At 62.2% G+C, this 22104-nt stretch overlaps 1 protein-coding gene across 5 annotated transcripts in view; it reads right to left on the reverse strand.

Moving 5' to 3' along the window:
* SRCIN1 (SRC kinase signaling inhibitor 1) overlaps nt 1-22104 on the reverse strand; it is a 58433-nt gene that overhangs the window by 24432 nt on the left and 11897 nt on the right. For all 5 annotated transcript variants that reach the window (XM_066566832.1, XM_066566833.1, XM_066566835.1 and 2 more), the window contains 2 exons: nt 10264-10547; nt 623-646 (listed from right to left, as the gene is read on the reverse strand). In XM_066566832.1, the coding sequence (XP_066422929.1) occupies nt 623-646; nt 10264-10547 (308 nt within the window). The remainder of the gene's footprint in view (nt 1-622; nt 647-10263; nt 10548-22104) is intronic.

Genomic DNA, 22104 nt, shown 5'->3' on the forward strand with positions numbered 1-22104 from the left:
CGCGCCTTCCCTCCCCTGGCAGTGCCGGAAATGCCCTTTGGGAGCCGGGGCCAGCTGAACCTCCCGGAGCCGCGGCTCCACCCCCGTTCCACTCCGGGCATGAAAACTCGGGACAAATTTTCGTATCCCGCATTTCCCGGCCCCACATTCCCTGGGTTCTTTGGGTTTATTTTTTTCCACGGGAAGAGCGAATGCACGGGGGACAAGGCGCCAAGGTCACCCGGCAAGGCGGCGACCTTGAAGGGCAGCCAGGGAGTCACCGGGCAAGGAGGAGGAGGAGGAGGAGGAAGAGGAGGCTGGAAACCAGAGTACCCCTGCTTGAGCATCCACTCCGAGCTTCCAGCCCCATCCTGAACCAACCTTTTCCCATCCTTTTCCCAGAATTCTGTCTCAGAAATAACCCAGAGCAGCAGGATTTGGCCGTGGGGTGGGTGCTCAGAACGAGGCCTCACAGAACCACTCACGGCTCACCCCAAACCCCAAAATTCCCTCTCACCACCTTCAGCTTCAGCTCAGGAATCCTCATCCAAAAAAATCCCACCCTGGGCTCCCACCCCCCTCGAGAGCCACAGCCGAGCACATGCATTTCAGAGAGAAAGCAGGAAAAATCCAAAATACTGACCTTAAAGCTCCAGTAGTTGGGTTGCTAACAACAAAGAAAAGATAAAACAGAAGAGAACACACACACACACACACAAACAAAAAAATACCATTAAGATTCTTGGTTTGACTTTTGGTTTTTTCCCTTTGAGAATCTCTGAGCTCGGATTCAAACCTGCTCTGGTTCCTGCCCCTCCCAAAGGGTCGCTGGAGTTTCGGGGAGCGAGCAAGGGGTGAGGATTGAAGCAAATTGGGGTGAAAAAGGAGGGAAGAGGGGTTGGCACAGCAGCCCGGCATGGCTACTGGAGTCACTGGTGCGCCCAGCCCCTCCTGGCACTGCCGCGGCGCTGGAAGTCACAACAATGTTCATTTTCCACGGGATTTTCCAGCCCTGCCCGGCTGTGCCCGCCCCCTCCCCGCGCGCTGGTGTCGCCGCTGTCACTGCGATGTGGCACCGCCGGTGACAGGAGCTGGCACCGCTCCCGAGCTGCCCTTCCCGGGCTGGGATGGGCTGGGATGGGCTGGGATGGGCTGGGATGGGATGGGCTGGGATGGGAGGGGAGGGGATGGGATGGGATGGGATGGGATGGGATGGGATGGGATGGGAGGGGATGGGATGGGATGGGATGGGATGGGAGGGGATGGGATGGGAGCCTGGGGTCCCAGAGGGAGTCTTGGGGCCTTGCAGAGTTCTGGAAGAGTTCAGGTGGGAAGGGATTTAAAGGCGTTTTTATTCCAGGGGGATCCCGATATTCCAGGCTGTTCCCAGCCCCATCCGACCCCCTGCAGGAGGGAAGGTGGGTCCAGGGGTGAGGAGTGGGACTGGGGGACAAGGAATGGGATCCAGGGACAAGGAGTGGGATCCAATGACAAGGAGTGGGATCCAGGGACAAGGAGTGGGATTTAGGGACAAGGAGAGGGATCCAGGGACAAGAAATGGGATCCAAGGACAAGGAGAGGGATCCAATGACAAGGAGAGGGATCCAGGGACAGGGAGTGGGATCCACCTGGCTGGAAGGAGAAATCACCAGGATAATGATGTGTATCCTGACTTTTCCCTTCCCCAGCTTTTCCCTTCCCCAGTTTTTCCCTCCCCAACTTTTCCCTCCCTCTCTCTCCTCACTTCTCTCTCTCTTGGACCCTCAGTAATTTTCCCTCCCCTGATATTGCTGATCCTATCTGCTGCCAGCGCCGGCTGTGAGTTTTATTTATTATTTTGGGATGACAGTGTGGATTTTATTTATTATTTCGGGATGACTGGACAAGCTCCTCACTGAGCCCATAAATCACAGCCAAATCCAGAATGTTCTGGCACCATTTGTGGTGAGCACTGTGACCTGTGGGCACAGGATGGCACAGCAGCCATCCCTACCCCAGCTCAGCAGATCCAACTAGGAAAAACAAGGTTTTAACCCCATTTTTAACCCTATTGTAACAATTTAAAAGTTTAATAAGGGGCAATAGGAGATAAAGACAATAAAGCAAAGGCTGGTGGTGTTCAGCCAAGAGCACATTTGCTATTTTGGAAACACTTTTAATATATTTATATTTTACATAAATATATTAAAAGTATATAACACTTTTTATATATTTATTTCTATTGTATTAGCTTGTTGCATATTTATTATACTAAATATTTATAATATATATTTTATTTATAAAATATCATTTTATAAATAATATACATTTATGAAACATATATTTATATATTTATAGTATTTTATATTTTAAAATATTTTAAAATTATTTTAAATATTTTTTAAATGTTTAATATTTTAAAATATTTTAGTATTTGCAAAAAGCCAGTATTATAACACGCACTGTATCACAATATGTATAATATTATAATATGTATCTCTACCTTTCGCTGGCAGCCCTGGGGATGTGGCACCGCCCGTGGGGACGGGGACGCGCTGCCCGTCCCCTGCAGGGCTCCGGGACCATCCAGGGCTGACAATCTGGCGCGGGTGGCAGCGCCAGGCGGGCCGTGGCCAGCACCACGTGGTGGCACTTTGTGGCTCCATCTGTCCCTGCTGGCGCTGCTGCCGCCCCAGCGCCCGCCCTGCCCGTCCTCTGCCCACCCCAAATGCCCCAAAACCACAGAGGGTGCAGCCCTGGCGGGGGGGTCAGGCACAGCCACGGCCCTCGGGTTTCAGTTTTTATATTTTTTGGATTTTGCGCTGCTTTAGCGTGGAGTTCTGAGCTTCCTATTCTGGGATGGTGAGCTCTGCACAGAGCAGGGAGACAAAACAATTCCTGCTCCCGCTGGGCACCAAGGACAAATGGTCCAAATCTCAGCCCAAGAGCACAAACACCGTGGGCTGGAGAGAGAAAAACAAGGATGGGACTGGATGGGCTGAAGCTGGAACTGACAATAAACTCCAAGATGCAAATGGAGCAGAACTTAAAAAGGTGAGAGACCCTGTGACCATTTGGGTTCATTTTGTGACCATTTGGGGTCATCTTGGGTGCAGCCCTGGCTGGGCACTTGTGAACTTGTGAACTTGTGAACTTTGGGCACTGTCTGGGGGTGAGGCCTTGTGAAGGCTGAGCTGGAACTGAGGCCAGAATTACAGAATAAAGCAGGGATCTGTTTAAAGGATCTCTTCAATGGATCTACCCTGGGCAGCACAAGAGCGCAGCCAGGGCTGCACCCAAGATGAGCCAAAATGGTCCCAAAATGAACCCAAAAGAAAACAGAATGGACCCAAAAGATCACAAAATGAACCCAAAATGAACCAAAATGGTCCCAAAATGCACGACCGGGCACGGGGTCTCTCACTTTTACAAGTCCTGCTCCATTTGCATCTTGCAGTTCATTGTCCCATTCCAGCTTTAGCCCCTGCAGTCCCATCCTTGTTTTTCTCTCTCCAGCCCACGGCGTTTGTGCTCCTGGGCTGAGATTTGGATCATTTGTCCTTGGTCCCAGCTGGAGCAGGAATTGTTTTGTGTCCCTGCTCTGTGCACAGAGCTCACCATCCCCTGATGTGGAGCCCAGACCCACACACTAAAGCAGCACAGAACCCGAAAAAATACAAAACCTAAACCTGAGGCATCACCTGCCAGCCCCTTCCAGGCTGGATTTGCCCAGAGAGAGGGGGAGAGGAGAGGACCGAGCTGGAATTAACATTTCGCTGGCTCTTCAAAAGCATCAAAGGGAGATAATGGGCCGGGAGAGGATTGGAAGCGACAGCCGCGTTCCGAGCCATAAAGCAGGCGGCTCCTTGCAGCAGCAACCCTGCAAAAGGTGCGGGGAATTACAGAGGCTGAGATTTATAATTACAATGAGAGTCATGTCCGCGGTGCTGCCAAACGAGGGAATAACGAGGAGCTCAGGGTCCCCAAAGCGCGGGGAGGAGGGCGGAGATGCTGCCGGGAGCCCTCGGAGGGATGGACACACAGACGAGGCAGGAAAGCAGGGCTGGAGTGATGTAATCAGGAATATTTTGGGACTTAAGTTTGAAAAAATAAAATACATTAAATGGCTGTGGTTGTCCCAGGAGGAGACGGGAGGTAAATGAAATGAAATCCAAGTGAGTCAGCGCCTTGACCGAGGGGGACTTCCCCTGAATGGCAATTAAATCACAAATCTGTTGGTGATTAACGAGGCACGGCCGTGTCCCTCTCGAAAGGGCAGCAGCGGCAGCCGCCGCCCCGGCACGCTGCACTCCCAGGGAGGACAGAGGCAGCTTCATCGGCTTTTTAATTAACTCATTTCCAGGAGTTCCAGCTTCCGATCGAGTCCCCCACCCTCAGGCACCGCGTCTTGACAAACAAAAATCTCCTTGAAAAATAACAGCCAAGTGAATTTAATCTGTTTCTGCTTATTAAAGTTTTTTGGTTGTTGGTTTTTTTTTGTTGTTGTTTTGTTTCGGTTTTGGGTTTTTTTAAATGCTTTTCAGCGCCAGCGAAAGTGAATTAAAGTGGAAATAGCAGCGTGACAAGACAGGGAGAAGAATGCAAACAGTGACCAGACAGAGCGGGGGCTGCAGATTTTGTCACCTGAAGTGCCACAATTATTGCAGGCACCTCTCAAACGTGACCGGGGGGGGGGACAGCGGGACAGGAAGGGATGCAGGAGGGCTGGGGCTCGTCCCTGTCACACCTGGGCTCCTCAGGAGGCTCCCAGAGCCCACCACGAGCTTCTGCTGCTCCTCTTTCAGGCAGAGCCCTGGGCTCTGCTGCCCCTCCACCCAGAGCGGGCTCTGACGGCCATCGAGGCGACATCAGAGACGCCACCGCCGCCTGTCGCGAAGACTCAACATCAGGACTCCCCCACAGACCCCCCAGCTCCAGCTTTCCCCTCCAGGCCCCTCCAGCTGCCCCCGCACCCCCTCCTCCCCGAGCCCATCAGCGCAAATCACAGCCCTGGCCTCCTCCGCGGTCCCTGGGGACACCGCAGGTGACACCGGAGCCCCGGGGGCACCTTTCCCCCCCGGCCCCGGCTCCAGCCCCCTCCTCTCCCGGAGCGAGGCGGCGAATGCGCAGCGCCGGCTCGGAGCAGTGCATCAGGACGTGCTGTGCCGAGGAGCAGCCATGCTGGGGCTCCGAAATCTCCCTCCTGCAGCAGCCCCGGCCAAGGTCAGCCCCGTCCCCGCCGCAGGTGCCGCGGGGGCCGCATTCCGCGCTCAGCGCGCCCTCCCCAGCGCAGGGGGGGCTCGGATCCATCGCTGCCGGACGCGGGAGCGCCCCGGAGCCCCGCAGCGGGGTCAGGGCGCCCCTGATGAGGTTTTGGGGCACGGACAGGGCAGGGGGAGCTGGCAGGAGCTGGGCAGATCAGATGGCACGGTGGCCATGGCAACGGCACGGCGTAGGTGGACCAAACACAATAGGGACGCGCGAGGTAAAGCGGCTCCGCTCCCCCCGCGCTCGGCACCGCGTCCGACCCCGGCAGCTCCGGGGGGACCCCCCGGCGCATCCGGCACCCCCAATCCCGGCAAAGAGGGATAAATCTTTGAGAAACGCCAAGGACAAGGAACGGGATCCCCTCGGAGGGGGTCACGGCAGCGCGGGAGGGGGGCGCTGAGCACCCCTGTTCCCGGCAGAGATGGGGGTGAGGAAGACTCCGGCACGCAGCCGCCGCCGGAGCCCGCCCTGCCCTTCCTCCGTCCCTTCGCAGCCGGGGCTGGCGGAGCCGCAGGGACAGCGGAGCCGCCGCTCCGGCTGCTGCAGGGCTGGGGCGGCCCCTCCCCGAAAAGCCACCCCCGACACGGCGGGCAGCGGCTCGGCACCGGCCCCGGGGTCACGGGGAAAAGGAGAGAAATTCGGGCTGGGAACGGCGGGAAACTTCAGGGGAGGGAGGGAGGGAGGGAAAGATGGATGGTGGATGGATGGACAGATGGACAGACAGACGGATGGAGGGACGGATGGACACATTCACCCTGCCCCTGTGTGCCAGGGAGAGCAGGGACGCTCTCAGCCCTGCCAGGGGGAGCGCTGGTAGCCCAGCTGTGCCAAGGGGAGCGTCCCCCCTCCAGTTCCTGCTGGGCACCTCCTGGGCACCTCCCTGCCCCACTCCCACGAACCCATTCTGCCCCCGGGGCTGTCATCGCTGTCCCCAGCCGGGTTTTTACCCACTTCCCGGGTAAAAAGACCCCTTCCATAAAAACCCCCAAACAAGGGGAAGCGGGGTGCCCCGCGAGTTCCGCCTGACTCCAGAGCCCCCGTTCCCAGCCAGCCCTGCTGGAACGAGCCGGGAATCGCTGGCGGGGGGGCAATGAGGGAATCGATAGGGCCGGCTCCGGCTGCAGTCCCAGGGACACGCACACAGCGCTCGTGTTACTCCCGGCAGCCGCGCTCCTCCATTTCAGCGCTTCCCAGCGCCTCCCGTCACTCTCCACCTCTGGAGACCAAGATGACACCGCGGGGAGAGCCCCGAGGGACCCCGCGTCCCCTCTGCCACTGCGCTGCCGCCTCCCGCGCCGCCTCAGCCGGCGCTCCCCGTCGCCACCGAGCGCCCCGATGCCCCCAAACCCACCCGTGCCCAAACCCAGCCCAGCGGGCACCCCGAGGTGCCAGGACCGTGTGCCGCCTCTCGGAGGGGTTTGGAGGTGAGGGCAAACCTTTCCTGCCACCGCAGGGCTCAGCTGTGGGCGCAGCCCGCGGGAAGGACGCTGGGCTAGGTGAGCTGCAGGCGACAGGAGAGCCCGCAGGGCGCAGGGACGGTGCCCGCCCCGGCCGCCATCGGCCCGAGGGGGGCACAGGGAACCGGTGTCCCCGCCCGGGGCTCGGGTGACAACGCGGAGCGGCCCTGGGACAGCGGGGGGTGCGCAGGGGGGTGGCACGGGCAGCGCCAGGGCTTTGCAGGAACCCCCCGTGCACCCCCGAGGGGACAAGGGGAGCCCCCCCGACTGCGGCACCGAAGGGCAGCGCACAAAGTGCCACCCCCTCCCCGCCGCGACACCGGGAACGGGGGGGACCCCCGGGAATGGGGGAGAGGGGGAGGCTAAAGGAAAGGGGACGGTGGAGGGGCTGTCCCCGGTCTGGGGCCGGGGTACGGACACCCCCGGCTGCCGCCGGGATCCGGGAGCTCGGGGTGGGGATTTTGGGGAGGGGGACACTGCGGTGGGCAGGAGCGACAGCAGGACAGCTGGGGCAGGGGAGATCGGCGGGGGAGCCGCAGCAGCGGGTGGCGGACACCGGCTCCGTCACCGCCCGGAGGGATGCGCCCCGCTCCATCCCGCTCCATCCCGCGCGTTCCCGCCCGGTACCTGCGGCAGGTGAGGGCTGCGGGCCGGGATCCGCAGCGCCGCTCGGCCCCGCTCGGCCCCGCTCGGCCGCTCTCGGCTCGGCTCGGCCCCGCTCGGCTCCCGCCGCCCCTCCCGCCGCCGGGCCCGCCCCGCCCCGCCCGCGGCGCCGTCACCATGGCAACCGCGGCTGCACCCCGCCCCCCCGCGCCGCCGGCAGGGGGCGCTGAGAGCGCGGAGGGGCGGGGCCTGCGGGGGGGGCACGTGAGGGAATAACGGGGGAATAACGGGGGAATAACGGGGGAATAACGGAGATGGGGACGGGGACGGGGACAGGGACGGGGACAACGCAGGGACGGGGACAGGGACGGGGACAACGCAGGGACGGGGACAGGGACCGGGATAACACAGGGATGGGGACAGGGATGGAGACAGGGAAATACAGGGATAGGGAAACGGATAGGGACCGGGATAACACAGGGGAATAGAGGGATAGGGGCAGGAATGGGGACAGGGATATGGGCATGGATATGGGTGTGGAAATACAGGGATGTGGATATGGATATGGATAGGGAAATACTGGGATATCGATATGGATGTGGACATGGCAATGCAGGGATATGGACAGGGATAACACAGGGACACACTCCTGGAAACACACGCAGGCACGCGCAGGGATGTGCACACTTGGATGTGCACATGGCTGCACACGGGGACTCGCGCACAGCTGGATTCACAGCTGCATTCACACCTGGGTTCCCACACTCCATCACCCCCCAGCACAGACCCAGACCTGCGCCCGGGCTCTGCAGGAGCCCCCTGCGGGACCCAGTGCCACCTGTGCCCGCTGCCACCTGTGCCCAGCGCCCCCCGTGTCCCCTGCACGGCCCTCGCAGCCCAGAGCCAATGGCGCCATCAGGAAAGGGAGAGGATTCCCGGGAGCAACGGATTTTTGCCAGGCTGGAGGGAAGGTTGACATTTATGGAACGTCCCTTTTCACCTCTGGTGTTCCAAACTCCCTCAAATGTCTTTTTTTTTTTTTTTCCTTTTCTTCCTTTTAATTTTTTTTTAAATTTTTTTTCTTTCTCTCTCTCTCTCTTTTTTTTTTCTTTTAATCCCAATAAAACAGTAAAGCCTGAGATTCTGAAATCCCTTCCAGGCTCCTCTGGAATATCAAAGTGATTTTCAAACGTTCCAGGCAGGCCTGGATCCCAATGTCATTTAAAGGTTGGCACCTGAGCTTCCCAGGATTTCTAGATTCCTGTTATTATTTATTGCCTGCCAGAGAAATGAAGGAAAAGAAGGGAGGAAAAGGAAAAAAAAAAAAACAGATTTTGGTAGGCTTTTAGGGTGTTTGGGTGGAGAATGAGCTGCAGCCAAGCCCAAAAATCCAGGTTGGGTTTGGGAATAAAGGAGATAATTCCCAAATCCAGATAATTCCTTCACCTATAAAAATCCTTAGCAGTTTATCAGACCTGAGCCAACCCCAGCTGGATTTTTCCCTTTTTTTTTTTTTTTCTTTTTAGAGCTGCTGCTTATTTAAAAAGAGGAAAGTCTTTAAATCCCTGTAATAATAGGGGAAAAAAATCCCATTTATTTACCAGGAAGCAGCGCTCTGTGCCTGGACATGCCCCAAATATGGATTGTGACAGCAAAGCCACCATCAATTATTGTCCCCTCCCCAAAATTTGGGTGTTTGGAGGCATTTGGGGGGGCAGCAGCTCCGATGGCCCCGGTTTTCCTGGCAAAGCTGGATTCCCTTCCAGCAGGCCAGTTCTGGGAGTTTTGGGAATTTTTGAATTTGGGGAATTTTGGGACCTTTGTCCCCTGGGGATTTTTGGGATGATTCGAGGTTTCCTGTCAAGCGTGCTCCAGGTTCTGCTGCCCAGGGGGAGGTGGGCATTTATTGCTGCCAAATTGGTGTCACCGAGGTGTCACCAGAGCCAAATCAGGGGGTTTGGAGTCCCCAGTGCACCCCAAAACAGGATAGGAACAAGGGGACACACAGCCAAAGGACAGCATGGCGAACATGGCACCAACCCCAAGGGATTTGGGGTCCCCAGAACACCCAAAACAGGGTCAGGACCCCCCTCCCGAACAGTCCATCCCCAGGGCTCTGCTCTGCTCAGCAAAGGCCACCAGATGCTGGGGGGCTCCGCTCCCCACACCTGGGGGTTCTGCTCCCCACACCTGGGGGTTCTGCTCCCCACACCTGGGGGGCTCCGCTCCCCACACCTGGGGGGTTCTGCTCCCCACACCTGGGGGGCTCCGCTCCCCACACCTGGGGGGTTCTGCTCCCCACACCTGGGGATTCTGCTCCCCACACCTGGGGGCTCCGCTCCCCACACCTGGGGGGTTCTGCTCCCCACACCTGGGGGCTCCGCTCCCCACACCTGGGGGGTTCTGCTCCCCACACCTGGGGGTTCTGCTCCCCACACCTGGGGGATTCTGCTCCCCACACCTGGGGATTCTGCTCCCCACACCTGGGGGGTTCTGCTCCCCACACCTGGGGGTTCTGCTCCCCACACCTGGGGGCTCCGCTCCCCACACCTGGGGGGTTCTGCTCCCCACACCTGGGGGTTCTGCTCCCCACACACAGTGCTCTCTGTCACACCTGGGGGATTCTTCCCTCAGGGCTGGGGAATTCTCTCCCTCACCCCTGAAATATTCTCTTCCTCACCCCCGGAATATTCTCTTTCTCACCCCTGGAATATTCGCCTTCTTACACCTGGAATATTCTCTCCCTCACGCCTGGAGAATCCTCTCCCGCACACCTGTAGGATTCCCCTCCTCACCCCTGCAATATTCGCTCTCTCACCGCAGGAACATTCCCTTCCTCACCCCCGGAGGATGCTCCCCCATCACTGCCGCGCCCACCCCCCTTTTCACACATACCCACCGCCCCCTCGCTCCCCTTCCCCTCCATCCCGCCCCTCCCAGCACTCCCACCCCCCCAGTTCTGGGCCATCGCCCTCACCTGGTCCCGCAGGCGCTCCTGCTGCCCGCGCAGCGCCAGGGCATGCTGCGGGTATTTGCTCTTCAGGTGGTCCATGAAGGCATCCCGCTTGCGCTCCATCTCCGTCTTCTGGAGGCCGGTGAGCGCCTCCAGGCTCTGGGCGGCGATCACCGTGTGCCGGCGCTCCGAGGTGTGCACCAGCCCCACGTTGGAGAAGCGCCGGGTGCCGTTGCCCAGGGTGCGGTACTCGCGCGGGTACTCGGCATCGTCCGCGGAGATCATGTGCGAGCTCGTCCTGTCGGGATCTGTGCGGGTCCGGGAGAGCACAGCGGGGTCAGGGCACAGTCCCTGGCCATGGGGCAGGAGGGGGGGGACGGTCCCAGCCGTGGGGCAGGGATAGGGGCAGTCCCAGCCATGGGGCAGAGGTTGAAGGTTGGGATTTGGGGTTGGGGAGGGGGATTTCAGCAAGGAAAGATGGCAGAGCCTTGCTGGGAACGGGATCATCCCTCAAAGGGGTGCAGACAGTGGGATCATCCCTCAGAGGGGTGTGGACAGTGGGATCACCCCTCAGTGGGGTGCACACAGTGGGATCGGCCCTCAGTGGGGTGCACACAGTGGGATCACCCCTCAGAGGGGTGCACACAGTGGGATCACCCCTCAGAGGGGTGCACACAGTGGGATCATCCCTCAGTGGGGTGTGGACAGTGGGATCATCCCTCAGAGGGGTGCACACAGTGGGATCACCCCTCAGTGGGGTGCACACAGTGGGATCATCCCTCAGAGGGGTGCACACAGTGGGATCGCCCCTCAGTGGGGTGCACACAGTGGGATCATCCCTCAGAGGGGTGCACACAGTGGGATCATCCCTCAGTGGGGTGTGGACAGTGGGATCATCCCTCAGAGGGGTGCACACAGTGGGACCGGCCCTCAGTGGGGTGCAGACAGTGGGATCGCCCCTCAGAGGGGTGCAGGGGAAGGAGGTGGGTGCCGGGCTCGTCCCCCTGCGGTGGCAGCGCTGTCCCCGCTCCCGGACACGTGGCAGGAGATGAGGGGACAGCGGGGATGGAGGGGCCGGGGGGTGCAGGGGCTGGGATTCCACCAAAGCCGCGATAATCGGAGCGAAACGGGAATGAAACAGCGCTGGGCGACTGAAAACAGCACAGACGGGACACGGGAGAGGGACACGGGGACACGGGGGACACAGGGAAACACGGGGGACAGGGGGACACGGGGACACGGACACGGCTCCGGAGCACAGACACACGGGGGCACACGGACACAGGACAGAGCGAAAAGAAAATGAAACCAGGCAGGGTGGGGGGAAGGTGGAGCGTGCAGGCACCGGGGAGGGGGGACAGGACCCCCATGGCCCCCCAGAGACCCCGGCGGGGGCTCAGTGCCCATCCCGCAGCCATCGCTCACAGCGGCCAGCCCGGCCCGCGGGCACCAAGCCCGGGATTGTTGGGATGCTTTGCCCCATCCCAGCCCTTCCCGGGGCTCAGCACAAACCCTGTGCTCCAAACATCTCTGCGATGCTCTGCGCCATCCCAAACCCTTCCTGGGGCTCAGCGCAGCCCTGTGCTCCAAACATCTCTGCGATGCTCTGCTCCATCCCAAACCCTTCCCGGAGCTCAGCCCAGCCCTGTGCTCCAAACCCGGGATCTCCGGGATGCTTTGCCTCATCCCAGCCCTTCCCGGGGCTCAGCGCAGCCCTGTGCACCAACCCCGGCATCCCTGGGATGCTCTGCCCCATCCCAAACCCTTCCCGGGGCTCAGCCCAGCCCAGGCAGGCAGGAGAGGGCACAGACAGAGGGTCCCAGGCGCAGAGAGGTGACAGGGACTCGTCCTTTCGCTAATAACTCATTCCGAGCACGCTGGGATCTGACTTCCAGGGAAGCTGCAGAGCCGATGGATGCCTGGAAGTCCCCGCACGCTGCCAGCGCCTGGCACCGCCTCGGTGCCCGCAGCTCGAGGCCACCCCGCAGCCCCCGGCCCCTGCCCAGCCCCGTGCCCGCTGCGGGGCGGCTCCAGGACCCCAAAAAGCCACTTTGGGGGTCTCACACCATCCGGGAGCCGCTGTCCCCAGTCCTTGGAGCGGTGCCAGCCTGGCCCGAGGCCAGGGCCTGGCTTTGCCACCACTGGTGAATCTCGCAGCTCGTTCTGCGGGGCTCAGCCTCCTCCTCCTGCTCCCCTTTTAACCTTGATCCATAATTCATCTAATTCTTCTCCCGCTTTTGCCTGTGCCTTCCCTCCTCGGCTCCCGGCAAACAAATCACAGCGAGGTTTTTTCCCCTTTTCCCTTATTTTTTTCCCCTCCTCAATTATTCATGAGCCCGGCAGATCAGTTTGATATCAAACTGATAAGAAAGCGTTATCAGCGGGGTCACGGCCGCGATTCCTCCACTCAAGGTCGCACGAGCGGCTTTGTCACCAGCCCAGCGGGGACATCACGTGCTCACAAACGCCACGGGGACATCCCAAAGCCTTCCCTCCTCCAAAATCCACCGGTGCAGCTCCGTGCCTCCCAGCTCTGCCACCAAATGTCACCTTGGCCGGGTTGTCCCCCCCTTTTCCCAGAAAACGGAGCTGGAATGTGGCAAGAGCTGAAGATCCCGTCCCTCCCTCGCTCTGCCGGGTCCCCGTGGCATCGGGGAGGTCACAGTGACACCAGGGAGGTCAAGGTGGCACCGGGGAGGACAAGGTGGCACCAGGGAGGTCAAGGTGACACCAGGGAGATCACAGTGGCACTGGGGAGGTCAAGGTGGCACCGGGGAGGACAAGGTGACACCAGGGAGGTCACGGTGGCACCGGGGAGGACAAGGTGGCACCAGGGAGGTCAAGGTGACACCAGGGAGATCATAGTGGCACCGGGGAGGTTACAGTGGCACTGGGGAGGTCAGAGTGGCACCAGGGAGGACAAGGTGGCGCCGGGAAGGTCATGGTGGCACCAGGGAGGACAAGGTGGCACCAGGGAGGTCAAGGTGGCACCGAGGAGGTTACAGTGGCACCTCCACCATGCCAAACACCCCCGGGTCCCCTCTGCCATCAGGGGACCCTGCTGGCCGAGGGGACACGGGCAGGGCATCGCCCCGGGCTCCCAGCGGCTGCCGAATTCCAGCCCTGACGGGGAGTCCCGCTGGAGCAGCTCGTCCTGAACCCCCGGGACCCCCAGGAGCCGCCTGCCCCTCTCCCCGCTCCCGTCACAGCCCCACAACGTGCGGTCCTCACTGGGAAATGCAAATCCAAACTGGAAAACTCCTCCCCTGCCTCGGCCGCTCTCCCCAGCACCGGCTCCGCGACCCCAGAGCAGAAATTTGGGCAGGAGCTGCACCCAGCACCCGACACCCCGCACAGCCACAGCCTCGGAGCCCTTGGAAAGATCCGGAGCACCCTCGGAGCCTGCTCGGGGTGGGGGATCGGACCCGGGGCCAGCCCCGCTGTGCTCCGGGGCCACCAAAACCATCCCTGGGGCGCCGCAGAACTCCCGGATTCCTCCCGTCCCACGGGAATTCTGCGGCCGGGGATGGGGATGAAGGCGAGCCCCGCCAGCCGCAGCCGCAGCAGAAGGAGCTGCAGCGCGTCTCCCTCCCGGAGCCGAGCCAGGACGGGGATTTTTGGGGTGACAGAGGGGGTTTGCTCCCCCCCACCACCTCCCGGTGCCCGCCCCAGCCCCGCTGCAGCAGCGCGGGGCTGAGGCCGCGTTCGCAGCTCCTTCCCGGCCCCTCCCGCTCCGCCATCAGCATGCAGCTCCCCGCTCCCTAATTACACGCTCCGGGAGCGGAACGCGCCAGCTCCGCTCGCCCGCTCCCAGGGATGATCTGAACAGGGGCAGGGAGGAGCTGGACCCCCTCAGGGGCGCTTCCAGCCCGCGCTGCGCCGCATCCGCTGCGCGATCCATCCCCGGGACACGGGGCCGGCGAGGATGAGGCGGCCCCGACCCCGCAGCATCGCAAATGTTCTGATCCAGGGGAGGTAAAGTCGCCACAGCCACGTGCGCTGGCCTCGTGTCAGCGCTCCGGAGATGCCACCAGAGATCCCATCCAGAGCGGGTCCCACCCGCAGTGGGCAGGGATGGTCCCGCAAGGAAACAGCCTGGGGGGCTCGTCTGGGGAAATGAACCTGAAAACCCTCAGGGCCAGGCTGGAGGAAAGGCTGTTAACCCTTCCCTCCCGGCGATAATTCCACCTCAAATCCCCCACAAAGTTTTTTTCTCCTCCTCCTGCAGCAGTTCAGGAATGCAGCGGTTCCCACACGGCCGCAGCAGATCCCTGGAAAGTGCTTCCCGAGGCTGCTTCCAAGTAGGTCACTGGGGTGGCAGAGCCTGCCCGGAGCCTGCCCGCGCTGCCCAGCCCAGCCCGGCCCACGGGGACACCCTGCGGGCCGCGTCCCCCGCTCCGGGACCGTCCCCTCGCTTACCCGCGGGCGCAGCGCGGCTCCCACGGCGGCCGGGCAGCGGCTCCGGGGGCACGGAGGGGGCAGCGCTCCGCTCGGCGGGGGCTGCGGGCGGCTCCTTGGCCGGGCGCAGGGCTCCCACCACGGCCAGGATGCCGCGGTAGATCCGGGCCAGCCCCTCTCCGAGCAGAGGGAGGTTGAGGGAACGCGGTTCTCTTTGCCGATTCATCCACCCATCGTCCCCACCTGCCAGCAGAGGTGTCACCCGTGCCGGGGCCGGAGCCCCGGGCTGCTAGCAGGGCACGGCCATCGCGTCCTTCCCGGGAAAACAGCGAGACCGGAGAGACCGGTTTGGGTGGAAATCTTCAGGAACGGCGCTGGCAGGAGCTCCTGAGAGACAGGGCAGGGAAAGGCCCCCAAAAACCGGAGCGGCTGCGGGATCCGGCTGGGATCCCCCCGTTAGCAGCGGCTCGGCGGGGTTTTATCATCCGGAGGAACGTCTCAAACCCAGTTTATTACTGCAGTCCCATAAATCTTCATGAGGCAGCGAAACCTCGCGCGGGTCGCGGCGAGCGATCAGCGGAGCGTGCAAAATCGCCCGAGAAAGCGCTCGCACAAAAAGGGGCGAGGGGAGGGGAGGCGGGGAGTGCATTTGGGGAGAGAGGCAGCCGGGAGGGCGGCAGCCCCTCGGAGCGATGCGGCTCCCCCGCGCCCGGCCATTAGCGCGGCCGGAAGAGCGGGATGCTCCCGCTTCCTCCCGGAGGCTGCACTGCCGCACTGCCCGGCGCCCAGCGAGCCCGCCCGGCTCCCGGAGCCCTGCCCGGTGCTAACCCCTTCCGTGCCGCGCTGCCGGGGGCGGGAGGAGGCGTGGGGAGAGCGGGGGGAGCTCCTGCGCCGCGCGGTTTAACTCGTGTGGTGCTGCAGAGACGGCCCTGGGAATGCGCGCACTGCCAGAGTCGGGCCTGTGGGAAATCAGGGAATGATGGAGTGGTTTGAGGTGGGAAAACCAGCCAGATCCCAGCCCTGCCGTGGGCAGGGAGATCCCACCACGCCAGATGGCTCAGAGTCACCGGCCGAACCATTGCTGTCCCTGTCCCTGGCTCGGCCACCGTCGTGTCCACTCATTTTGGGATGGTCAAGCTCCTTACAGGACCTGCCCTCACACCGAAAAAGTGCTGGGAGCTGCCCAGATGCTCAAGTTATCCCAGCAAACGCAAGCCCAGGAGCATGGACAAGGCAGGTGACACCGGGGGGACACCGGTGTCCCCTCTCCTGCCACCGCCACGTCCCCGATAGGGCCAACCCTGGCCGGATCTGGCCACTTAAAGCGAATTCCCAGGGAATTCCAGCCTTGGGGCTGCGGGATTGCCGGGAGCGGGGCGGACCCAGGGTCCATCCCAGGGCATGTGAAAGTGAGGGGACTTCAGGGTGTCCTTGTCCCTCTCACAGCGACGCAGGAGCGAAAGCTGCCGGCGACCGGGGTGAGAATCCCCCACCCTCCCCTCGCTGCCGGGCTCGTGGAGCGGCCGCCAAATCCCCTGGGAAGAGCCAGGCGACGCCAAGGCCACTCGCAGGGGACCGAGAGCACCCAGCAGGGGACAAACCTCTCCGGGATGTCCCCCGGGATGCGGGAATTGTTCTCCCGCCTCATCCCCCCCTTCCCAAGGATCCCTGCCGGTGCTCAGCGGGCTCCCCGCCGCGCCTTTCACTCCCAAATTCCAGTGGAACAGCGGAAAATTAAACATCCCCCTGCTCCACAAACACACAGCTCCATTGGGAGCTTCCCAGACGGGACCCCACAGATCCCGCTTGGCTTTGGGCAGGGGCACCGTGCCCGCTCACGGTGCCAGTCCGGATTCTCCGCGTGAAATCCTGGGATCCTGCCCGTTCCCAGCCCCGGGCGCCGCCTTCTCCCGCCCGCATCCCGCAAATTCCCGCCCCGGAGCTGCTCCGGGACGCGGAGCTCGGCGCGAGGCTGCAGCTTGGAGGAGCTCAGCTGGCATCGCCCCGTGGCACTGCCCTGCCAGGCGGCTCCTTCCCGCGGATAAATCTTGCATGTCACTTGTCACAACCGGAGCGAGGGGAGAAATCCCATCTGGCCGACCCTGGAAAAAGCAGCCGCCACTTTTTCCCACCTCGCCGGGTGTGATCGCGCCCACGCGCCCACATGGAGACGGGAGACGAGTCCACCTCCCAAAATCCCGGGGATCCAGTGCCAAGGGAAGGGCCGGCACACCTGGATGCTCGCCTGGGGCCGTGCAGCAAGGAGGAAGCCAAGGGAAAATGAGGCGCAGAGGGTGGGAAGGGCAAATTCCAGCTGGGAGAGCTGGGACAATCTTCCCAGTGCCCTCGGAAAGCCAAGGAAAGATGAGGGGCAGAGGGAATGAGGGAAGGAGAAAATCCAGCTGGGAGAGCAGGGAAAATCTTCCCGCTGATCTCGGCTCCGTGTCCGGCCGCTGGCCAGAGGCTGAGCCGGGGCATTCCTGGAGCGTGGAAAACTTCCCTGCCCGGGGCAGAGCCAGGAGGAGGAGGAGGAGGACGGAGCCCTGCGTGCCCTGGCAAGGGCGACATCCTCGGCTGGCAGGGCTGGGGACGTGCCAGCAGCCCGGGGATGCGGGATAAAAATAAAGGCGAGGCGAGGCTGGCCAGCTCCTGGCGGCTCCCACAGAAGGAGCTTTGTGGTCTCGTCCCCACCCCCGCGGCACAGCCAGGACCTGGCAGCTGCCATGGGAATGGCCCGGGGACCTCCCTTGGCACAGGGAAACTGAGGCACGGAAGGGAGTGACACGGGTCTGGCTGCTGAGAGGGGAGGGGGTCAAACCCAGAATGGTCGGAATTGAAAGGATTTTCCCAGGATTTTGGGTCCTGGCAGGCTCTGTGTGGTGCAAGTGAGGATGTGGGGCCGTGACTCAGCCGTGGGGCCGTGACTCAGCCGTGTCAGTTTGGTTGGAGAAGCAGAACCAACTGCCCCTGCCCCAGGCTGCTCCTGGGACACTCCCAGGGATCCAGGGCAGCCACAGCTTCTCTGGGAATCCCAGCCCAGCCCCTCCCCACCCTCTCAGGCAGGAATTCCTTCCCAAAATCCCATCCAGACTTCCATGACAGGAGGAACGGGAAGGAGCAGCAGAAGGAACTGAGACCTTCCAGCCTGGCCTGTGGCCACCAGCAGCTGCCAGGGCAAAGCCCAGAGCCGGGCACGGGGCCTTTGGCATCCCAAATCCCACTCCATGAGGGATGAATCCTCGCAGGGAAGCCACGAGGGGAGGGATCCAAGCCAGGCCCACCCTTTGCCCCACCAGGCTGGATCTCCAGAGGGCTCAATTCCACGAGGGAGCCCTCGGGGAGGGGATTTTTCCTGGCTCAGAGGGTTTGGGACCATGGCAATCCTACAGCCATCTCCATCCTTGGCACAGGAGACCCAGCTGGCCCAAATCTTGGCTCTGCCACCCCCAGGATGGGCTCGGAGCCCACCCCGGCACTCAGCAGCTCCATCCACAGCACCGAGCTGTGATCCCGCACCCTCCAGGCAGGATTTGGGTGGCACTGCCCCTTCGGATGACTCCTGCTGGCAGCTGGGCCCTGCCAGGCGTGGGAGAGGCTGGGAAAGGCTGGGTGGGTGTCCCGTGGGGGGGCCGGGAATGCTCCCGGCGGGGGTGTGGAGAGCAGCCCCTATTTCTGGGCGCACAGGTAGCACGTTGGTGCTTGGTCACCGCCTGCCGTGCCAGCCCGGTTAGTCACAGCTCGTTAAAAATCAGAAAAGCTGGGAGAAAAATATCTCAGAGCCTCGGCAGGAAAACGTGCTCAGGGATGGAAAACACGGGGTGAAATCCTGCAAGGATTCGCTGTCAGCCTGAGCAGCCACGGGACACGGACGCTGCGGGGACATGTGACACATCCCCCTGGCCGCAGGGCACGGCGACACCGAGCCGGTCCCTCGCAGGGTGGTGGCACCTCCCACCTCGAGACAATGCGGGTGACACGAGGACAAGGCCGAGCGCCCTGCCACCCCCCGGCCCGCTGAGTGCGCCCTGCTGTCCCCTCCTGCCCCATCCTGCCCTGCCGGGCACATCGGGGGCGCAGCCACGTCCCCCCCGCCCGCCGCCTCCCACCAGCGGCAGCCAGAGCGGGGTTTAGTCAAGCAAAAGGAGGGCAGCAGCAGCTGCCTGCAGCCCTCTGCCTCCTCCTCCTCCTTCTCCCTTCAGAGCCGGGCACGACACAGCCCACGCCATCTGTGCCCACCTGTGAGGGGCTGGGACCACCCCCAGGCCACCCTAGAGGTCGCCTGTGAGGGGCTGGGGCATCCCCCGGCCCACAGCATCCATCAGCTGCTGGGCAGAGCCCACCTGTGTGGGACTGGGACCCTCAGGCCACCCAGAGCCCACCTGTGAGGGGCTGGGACTGTCCCCAGGCTGGGCCTTCTGTCCCTTCCTGGGGCAGGACCCTTCTGTGAGGGGCTGGCACCACCATCCATCACTTCCCCGGGCACTGTCCACCTGTGAGGGTCTGGGACCACCCCCAGGCCACTCCAGAGCCCCCTGTGAGGGTCTGGGACCACCCCATCCCAGCCCATCCATCACTCCCAGGGCACGGCTCATCCCCGGAGCCTGCGGACCCTGCGCCCCCCATCCCCGCGTCCCCCCGGTCCATACCCACGAGCAGCGCTGGCAGCCGGTAGTCCCCGGGCTCGCTGGCTCTGCCCGGCTCCCGCAGCCTGGCCGCGGCTCGGGGGGAAGCTCCAGGGGGCTGCTTTGCCCAGCGGGGCAGCATCGCGGGGGCAGCGGCAGGCGGCTCGGCTCGGAGCGCGGCTCGCCGATCTGCGCGACAAACACACGCAGCTCATCGCATCTGCTTAACCCGGGCCGGGCACGGGCTCGATGAGCATTTCGGCATTTAAAGCCGCACTCCGGGCCCGGCAGGGTCGGCTCCGAGCAGCCGGATCGGGCGGCGCTGGCTGCCGGTGCTAATTAAACGCGGGGTGGGCTCGTTACCGAGCGAGGGGAGGGTGGCACCGACCTGATCGCGCAGCTCTGACCTCGCAGGCGTGCGGCGGCTGTCACCTCGCATCCAGCGCCGCCACCGTCACCTCAAACCCAGCGCCGCCGCCGCCACCTCAAAACCAGCGCCGCCGCCGCCACCTCAAAACCAGCGCCGAGTCCTCCGCGCCGGGGAGCGGAGCCGCAGCGAGGCCGCGCTGCTGCCGAGCGCTCCCCGCTCCTCTCCCCGCGCTACCGAGGGGCTCCCAGGGCCGTCTCCACGGCCGGCATTCCCCGCTCCCGCCGCTCCGCCAGCTCCCATCGCTTCCCCTCACATCCTGGCCCTGCCCTGGCAACTTTCCCCCCGGTTTGTCCCTCCGCTCGCTCCGCTGGGCGCGGACGGTTCTCGCTCTGTTTTCCGCCGTTCCGGAGCTCCCTGCGGGTCCCCCGGGGATTTTTTCCCCCCCTCCTTCCCCTGGAAATGTCAGCGTGCCCCCTCAAACGCATCACATGGGCCGGGCAGTGCCAGCAGCCGGGCAGAGCCATCAGCGCCCGGATTGTCGCGCTGCCCTCCCCGTGTCCCCGCCGGTGACACCGCGGGGCTCTGCCCGAGCTGCCACCAGCCCCGGAGCCAGCCCCGAGGGTCCCGTGAGCCAGGATGTCCCTGATGGCACCGAGCTGCCAACCCCTGGGCACTGACACCCCGAAATGTCCCCGCTGTGAGCCCGCGGCCGATCCCCCCGGGGAGCTCGGGAAGGAATTCCAGAGGTTTTCCGGGTTTGCCCCCAGAGGTTTTCTGGGTTTGTCCCCAGTGGTTTTCTGGGTTTGTCCCCAGAGGTTTTTTGGGTTTGTCCCCAGAGGTTTTCCCGGTTTGTCCCCAGAGGTTTTCCGGGTTTGTCCCCAGTGGTTTTCTGGGTTTGTCCCCAGTGGTTTTCTGGGTTTGTCCCCAGGACACAGCGCTGGTCACTGCGGGCAGGGTCAGGCCACAACCTCCACGGATGGAATTGACCATTCCCAAAATTCCCAGGGTGAGGGGATGATTCCGAAGGAAGGAGGAGCGGCGAACACCCGAGGGGCGCAGCCCGCTCCTCCCAAACCCATAACACCATCCCTGCCCCCACATTTTGGGGGGTTTTCACACGGTGCCATCCCCAGGGTTCCGGAGAGACGCTGCCCCAGCCAAAGGAACCACAAATCCAACCTCGCCCCACCCCACAGGGCTGTGACCCTCCAGGGTTATTTCAGTCCAAATGCTGATGCCACGGGATTAAAAATTCTGGAATCTTGGGATCAATAAGGCTGGAAAAGCCTTCCAAGCATTCCCCCAGTGCTGATGTGTCACCGTGTCCCCAAGTGCCACCTCCAGGTGACCTTTAACCCCCTGCGGGGACGGTGACCCCACACCTCCCCGGGCAGCTCAGGTGGCTCCAGGTGGGAAGAGCTGGGAATCCAGGAATGCTCACACCCCCTTGGATTTTCCCGATTTTTGACACTGGAGAAACTGAGGCACGGACGGAGCAGGGCCAGGTGCTCTCCCCATTCCCAGCCCAGGGCAAGAAGGGAGAAACTCCAGAGCCCTGAGCTCCTCTTGGAGCCTCTCCAGGCTCCCCAGCAGCCGCAGCCGTGAGTCACAGCTGGCACAGGCGGCACTCACGACACCAGGAACCTTCCCAAAAAATTCCTTCTCCTCGCAGCTGAGCGCTCTGGGCCGGTTCCCGCACCCCACACGCACCGCGGGGGATTTTCCCCCCCTCCTCTCCCTCACTTTGGGGCCGGCGGAATCTTTCCCTGTTAATATCCAATATTATCCACGCGAGGTTGATTCCTGCCTGGAGGAGAGGCGGGAATTGCTCCAAAAATAAAGGAGACAGAAAGGTTGGATGCACAAATGGCGAGGAGAGGTGACCAAGGACACGCAGCAGGGCAGGGACAGGGACAGGGACAGGGACAGGGACAGGGACAGGGACAGGGACAGGGACAGGGACAGGGACAGGGACAGGGACAGGGCCGGGAGGTTTCTCAGGGCCTGCAGCTCCAGGGAAGACGCTCCCTATCCCTGGAAAATCTCGGAAAGAGCGGAGATTTTCTCGGGAAAATGCTGTCAGATAAACGCGACGAGGATTAATTGTCCTTCCCTGAAAACCCGGCTGGGAGGATGCGGTGACCTTTTAATTGCGATTGCGCTGCTGATGAGGGGTTAATGAGCTGCCACCTCGCTGTCACCCATTGTCCCCGCGGGCCCCCATTCCACAGGTCCTGGAGGTGCCACGCTCCAATCAAAACAAGATTACAAAACAAGAGTACAAGATCCATTTCCTCTTATTAACACGTGGACAGAAATATAAAAAATGTAAATAATGTATTATATAAATGCCACGGGATGGGGGAAGGAGCCGAGGGCAGCTCCAGCACCCAGGTTTATCCCGGGATAAATCTCAGCCAGCATCACCCGTGCCTGGCACTGCTGTGCCAGCGCAGGGACAGTCCCCAGCAGGGT

The sequence above is a fragment of the Molothrus aeneus genome, chromosome 28, assembly GCF_037042795.1.
Source record: "Molothrus aeneus isolate 106 chromosome 28, BPBGC_Maene_1.0, whole genome shotgun sequence".
Classification (NCBI taxonomy): Eukaryota; Metazoa; Chordata; class Aves; order Passeriformes; family Icteridae; genus Molothrus; species Molothrus aeneus.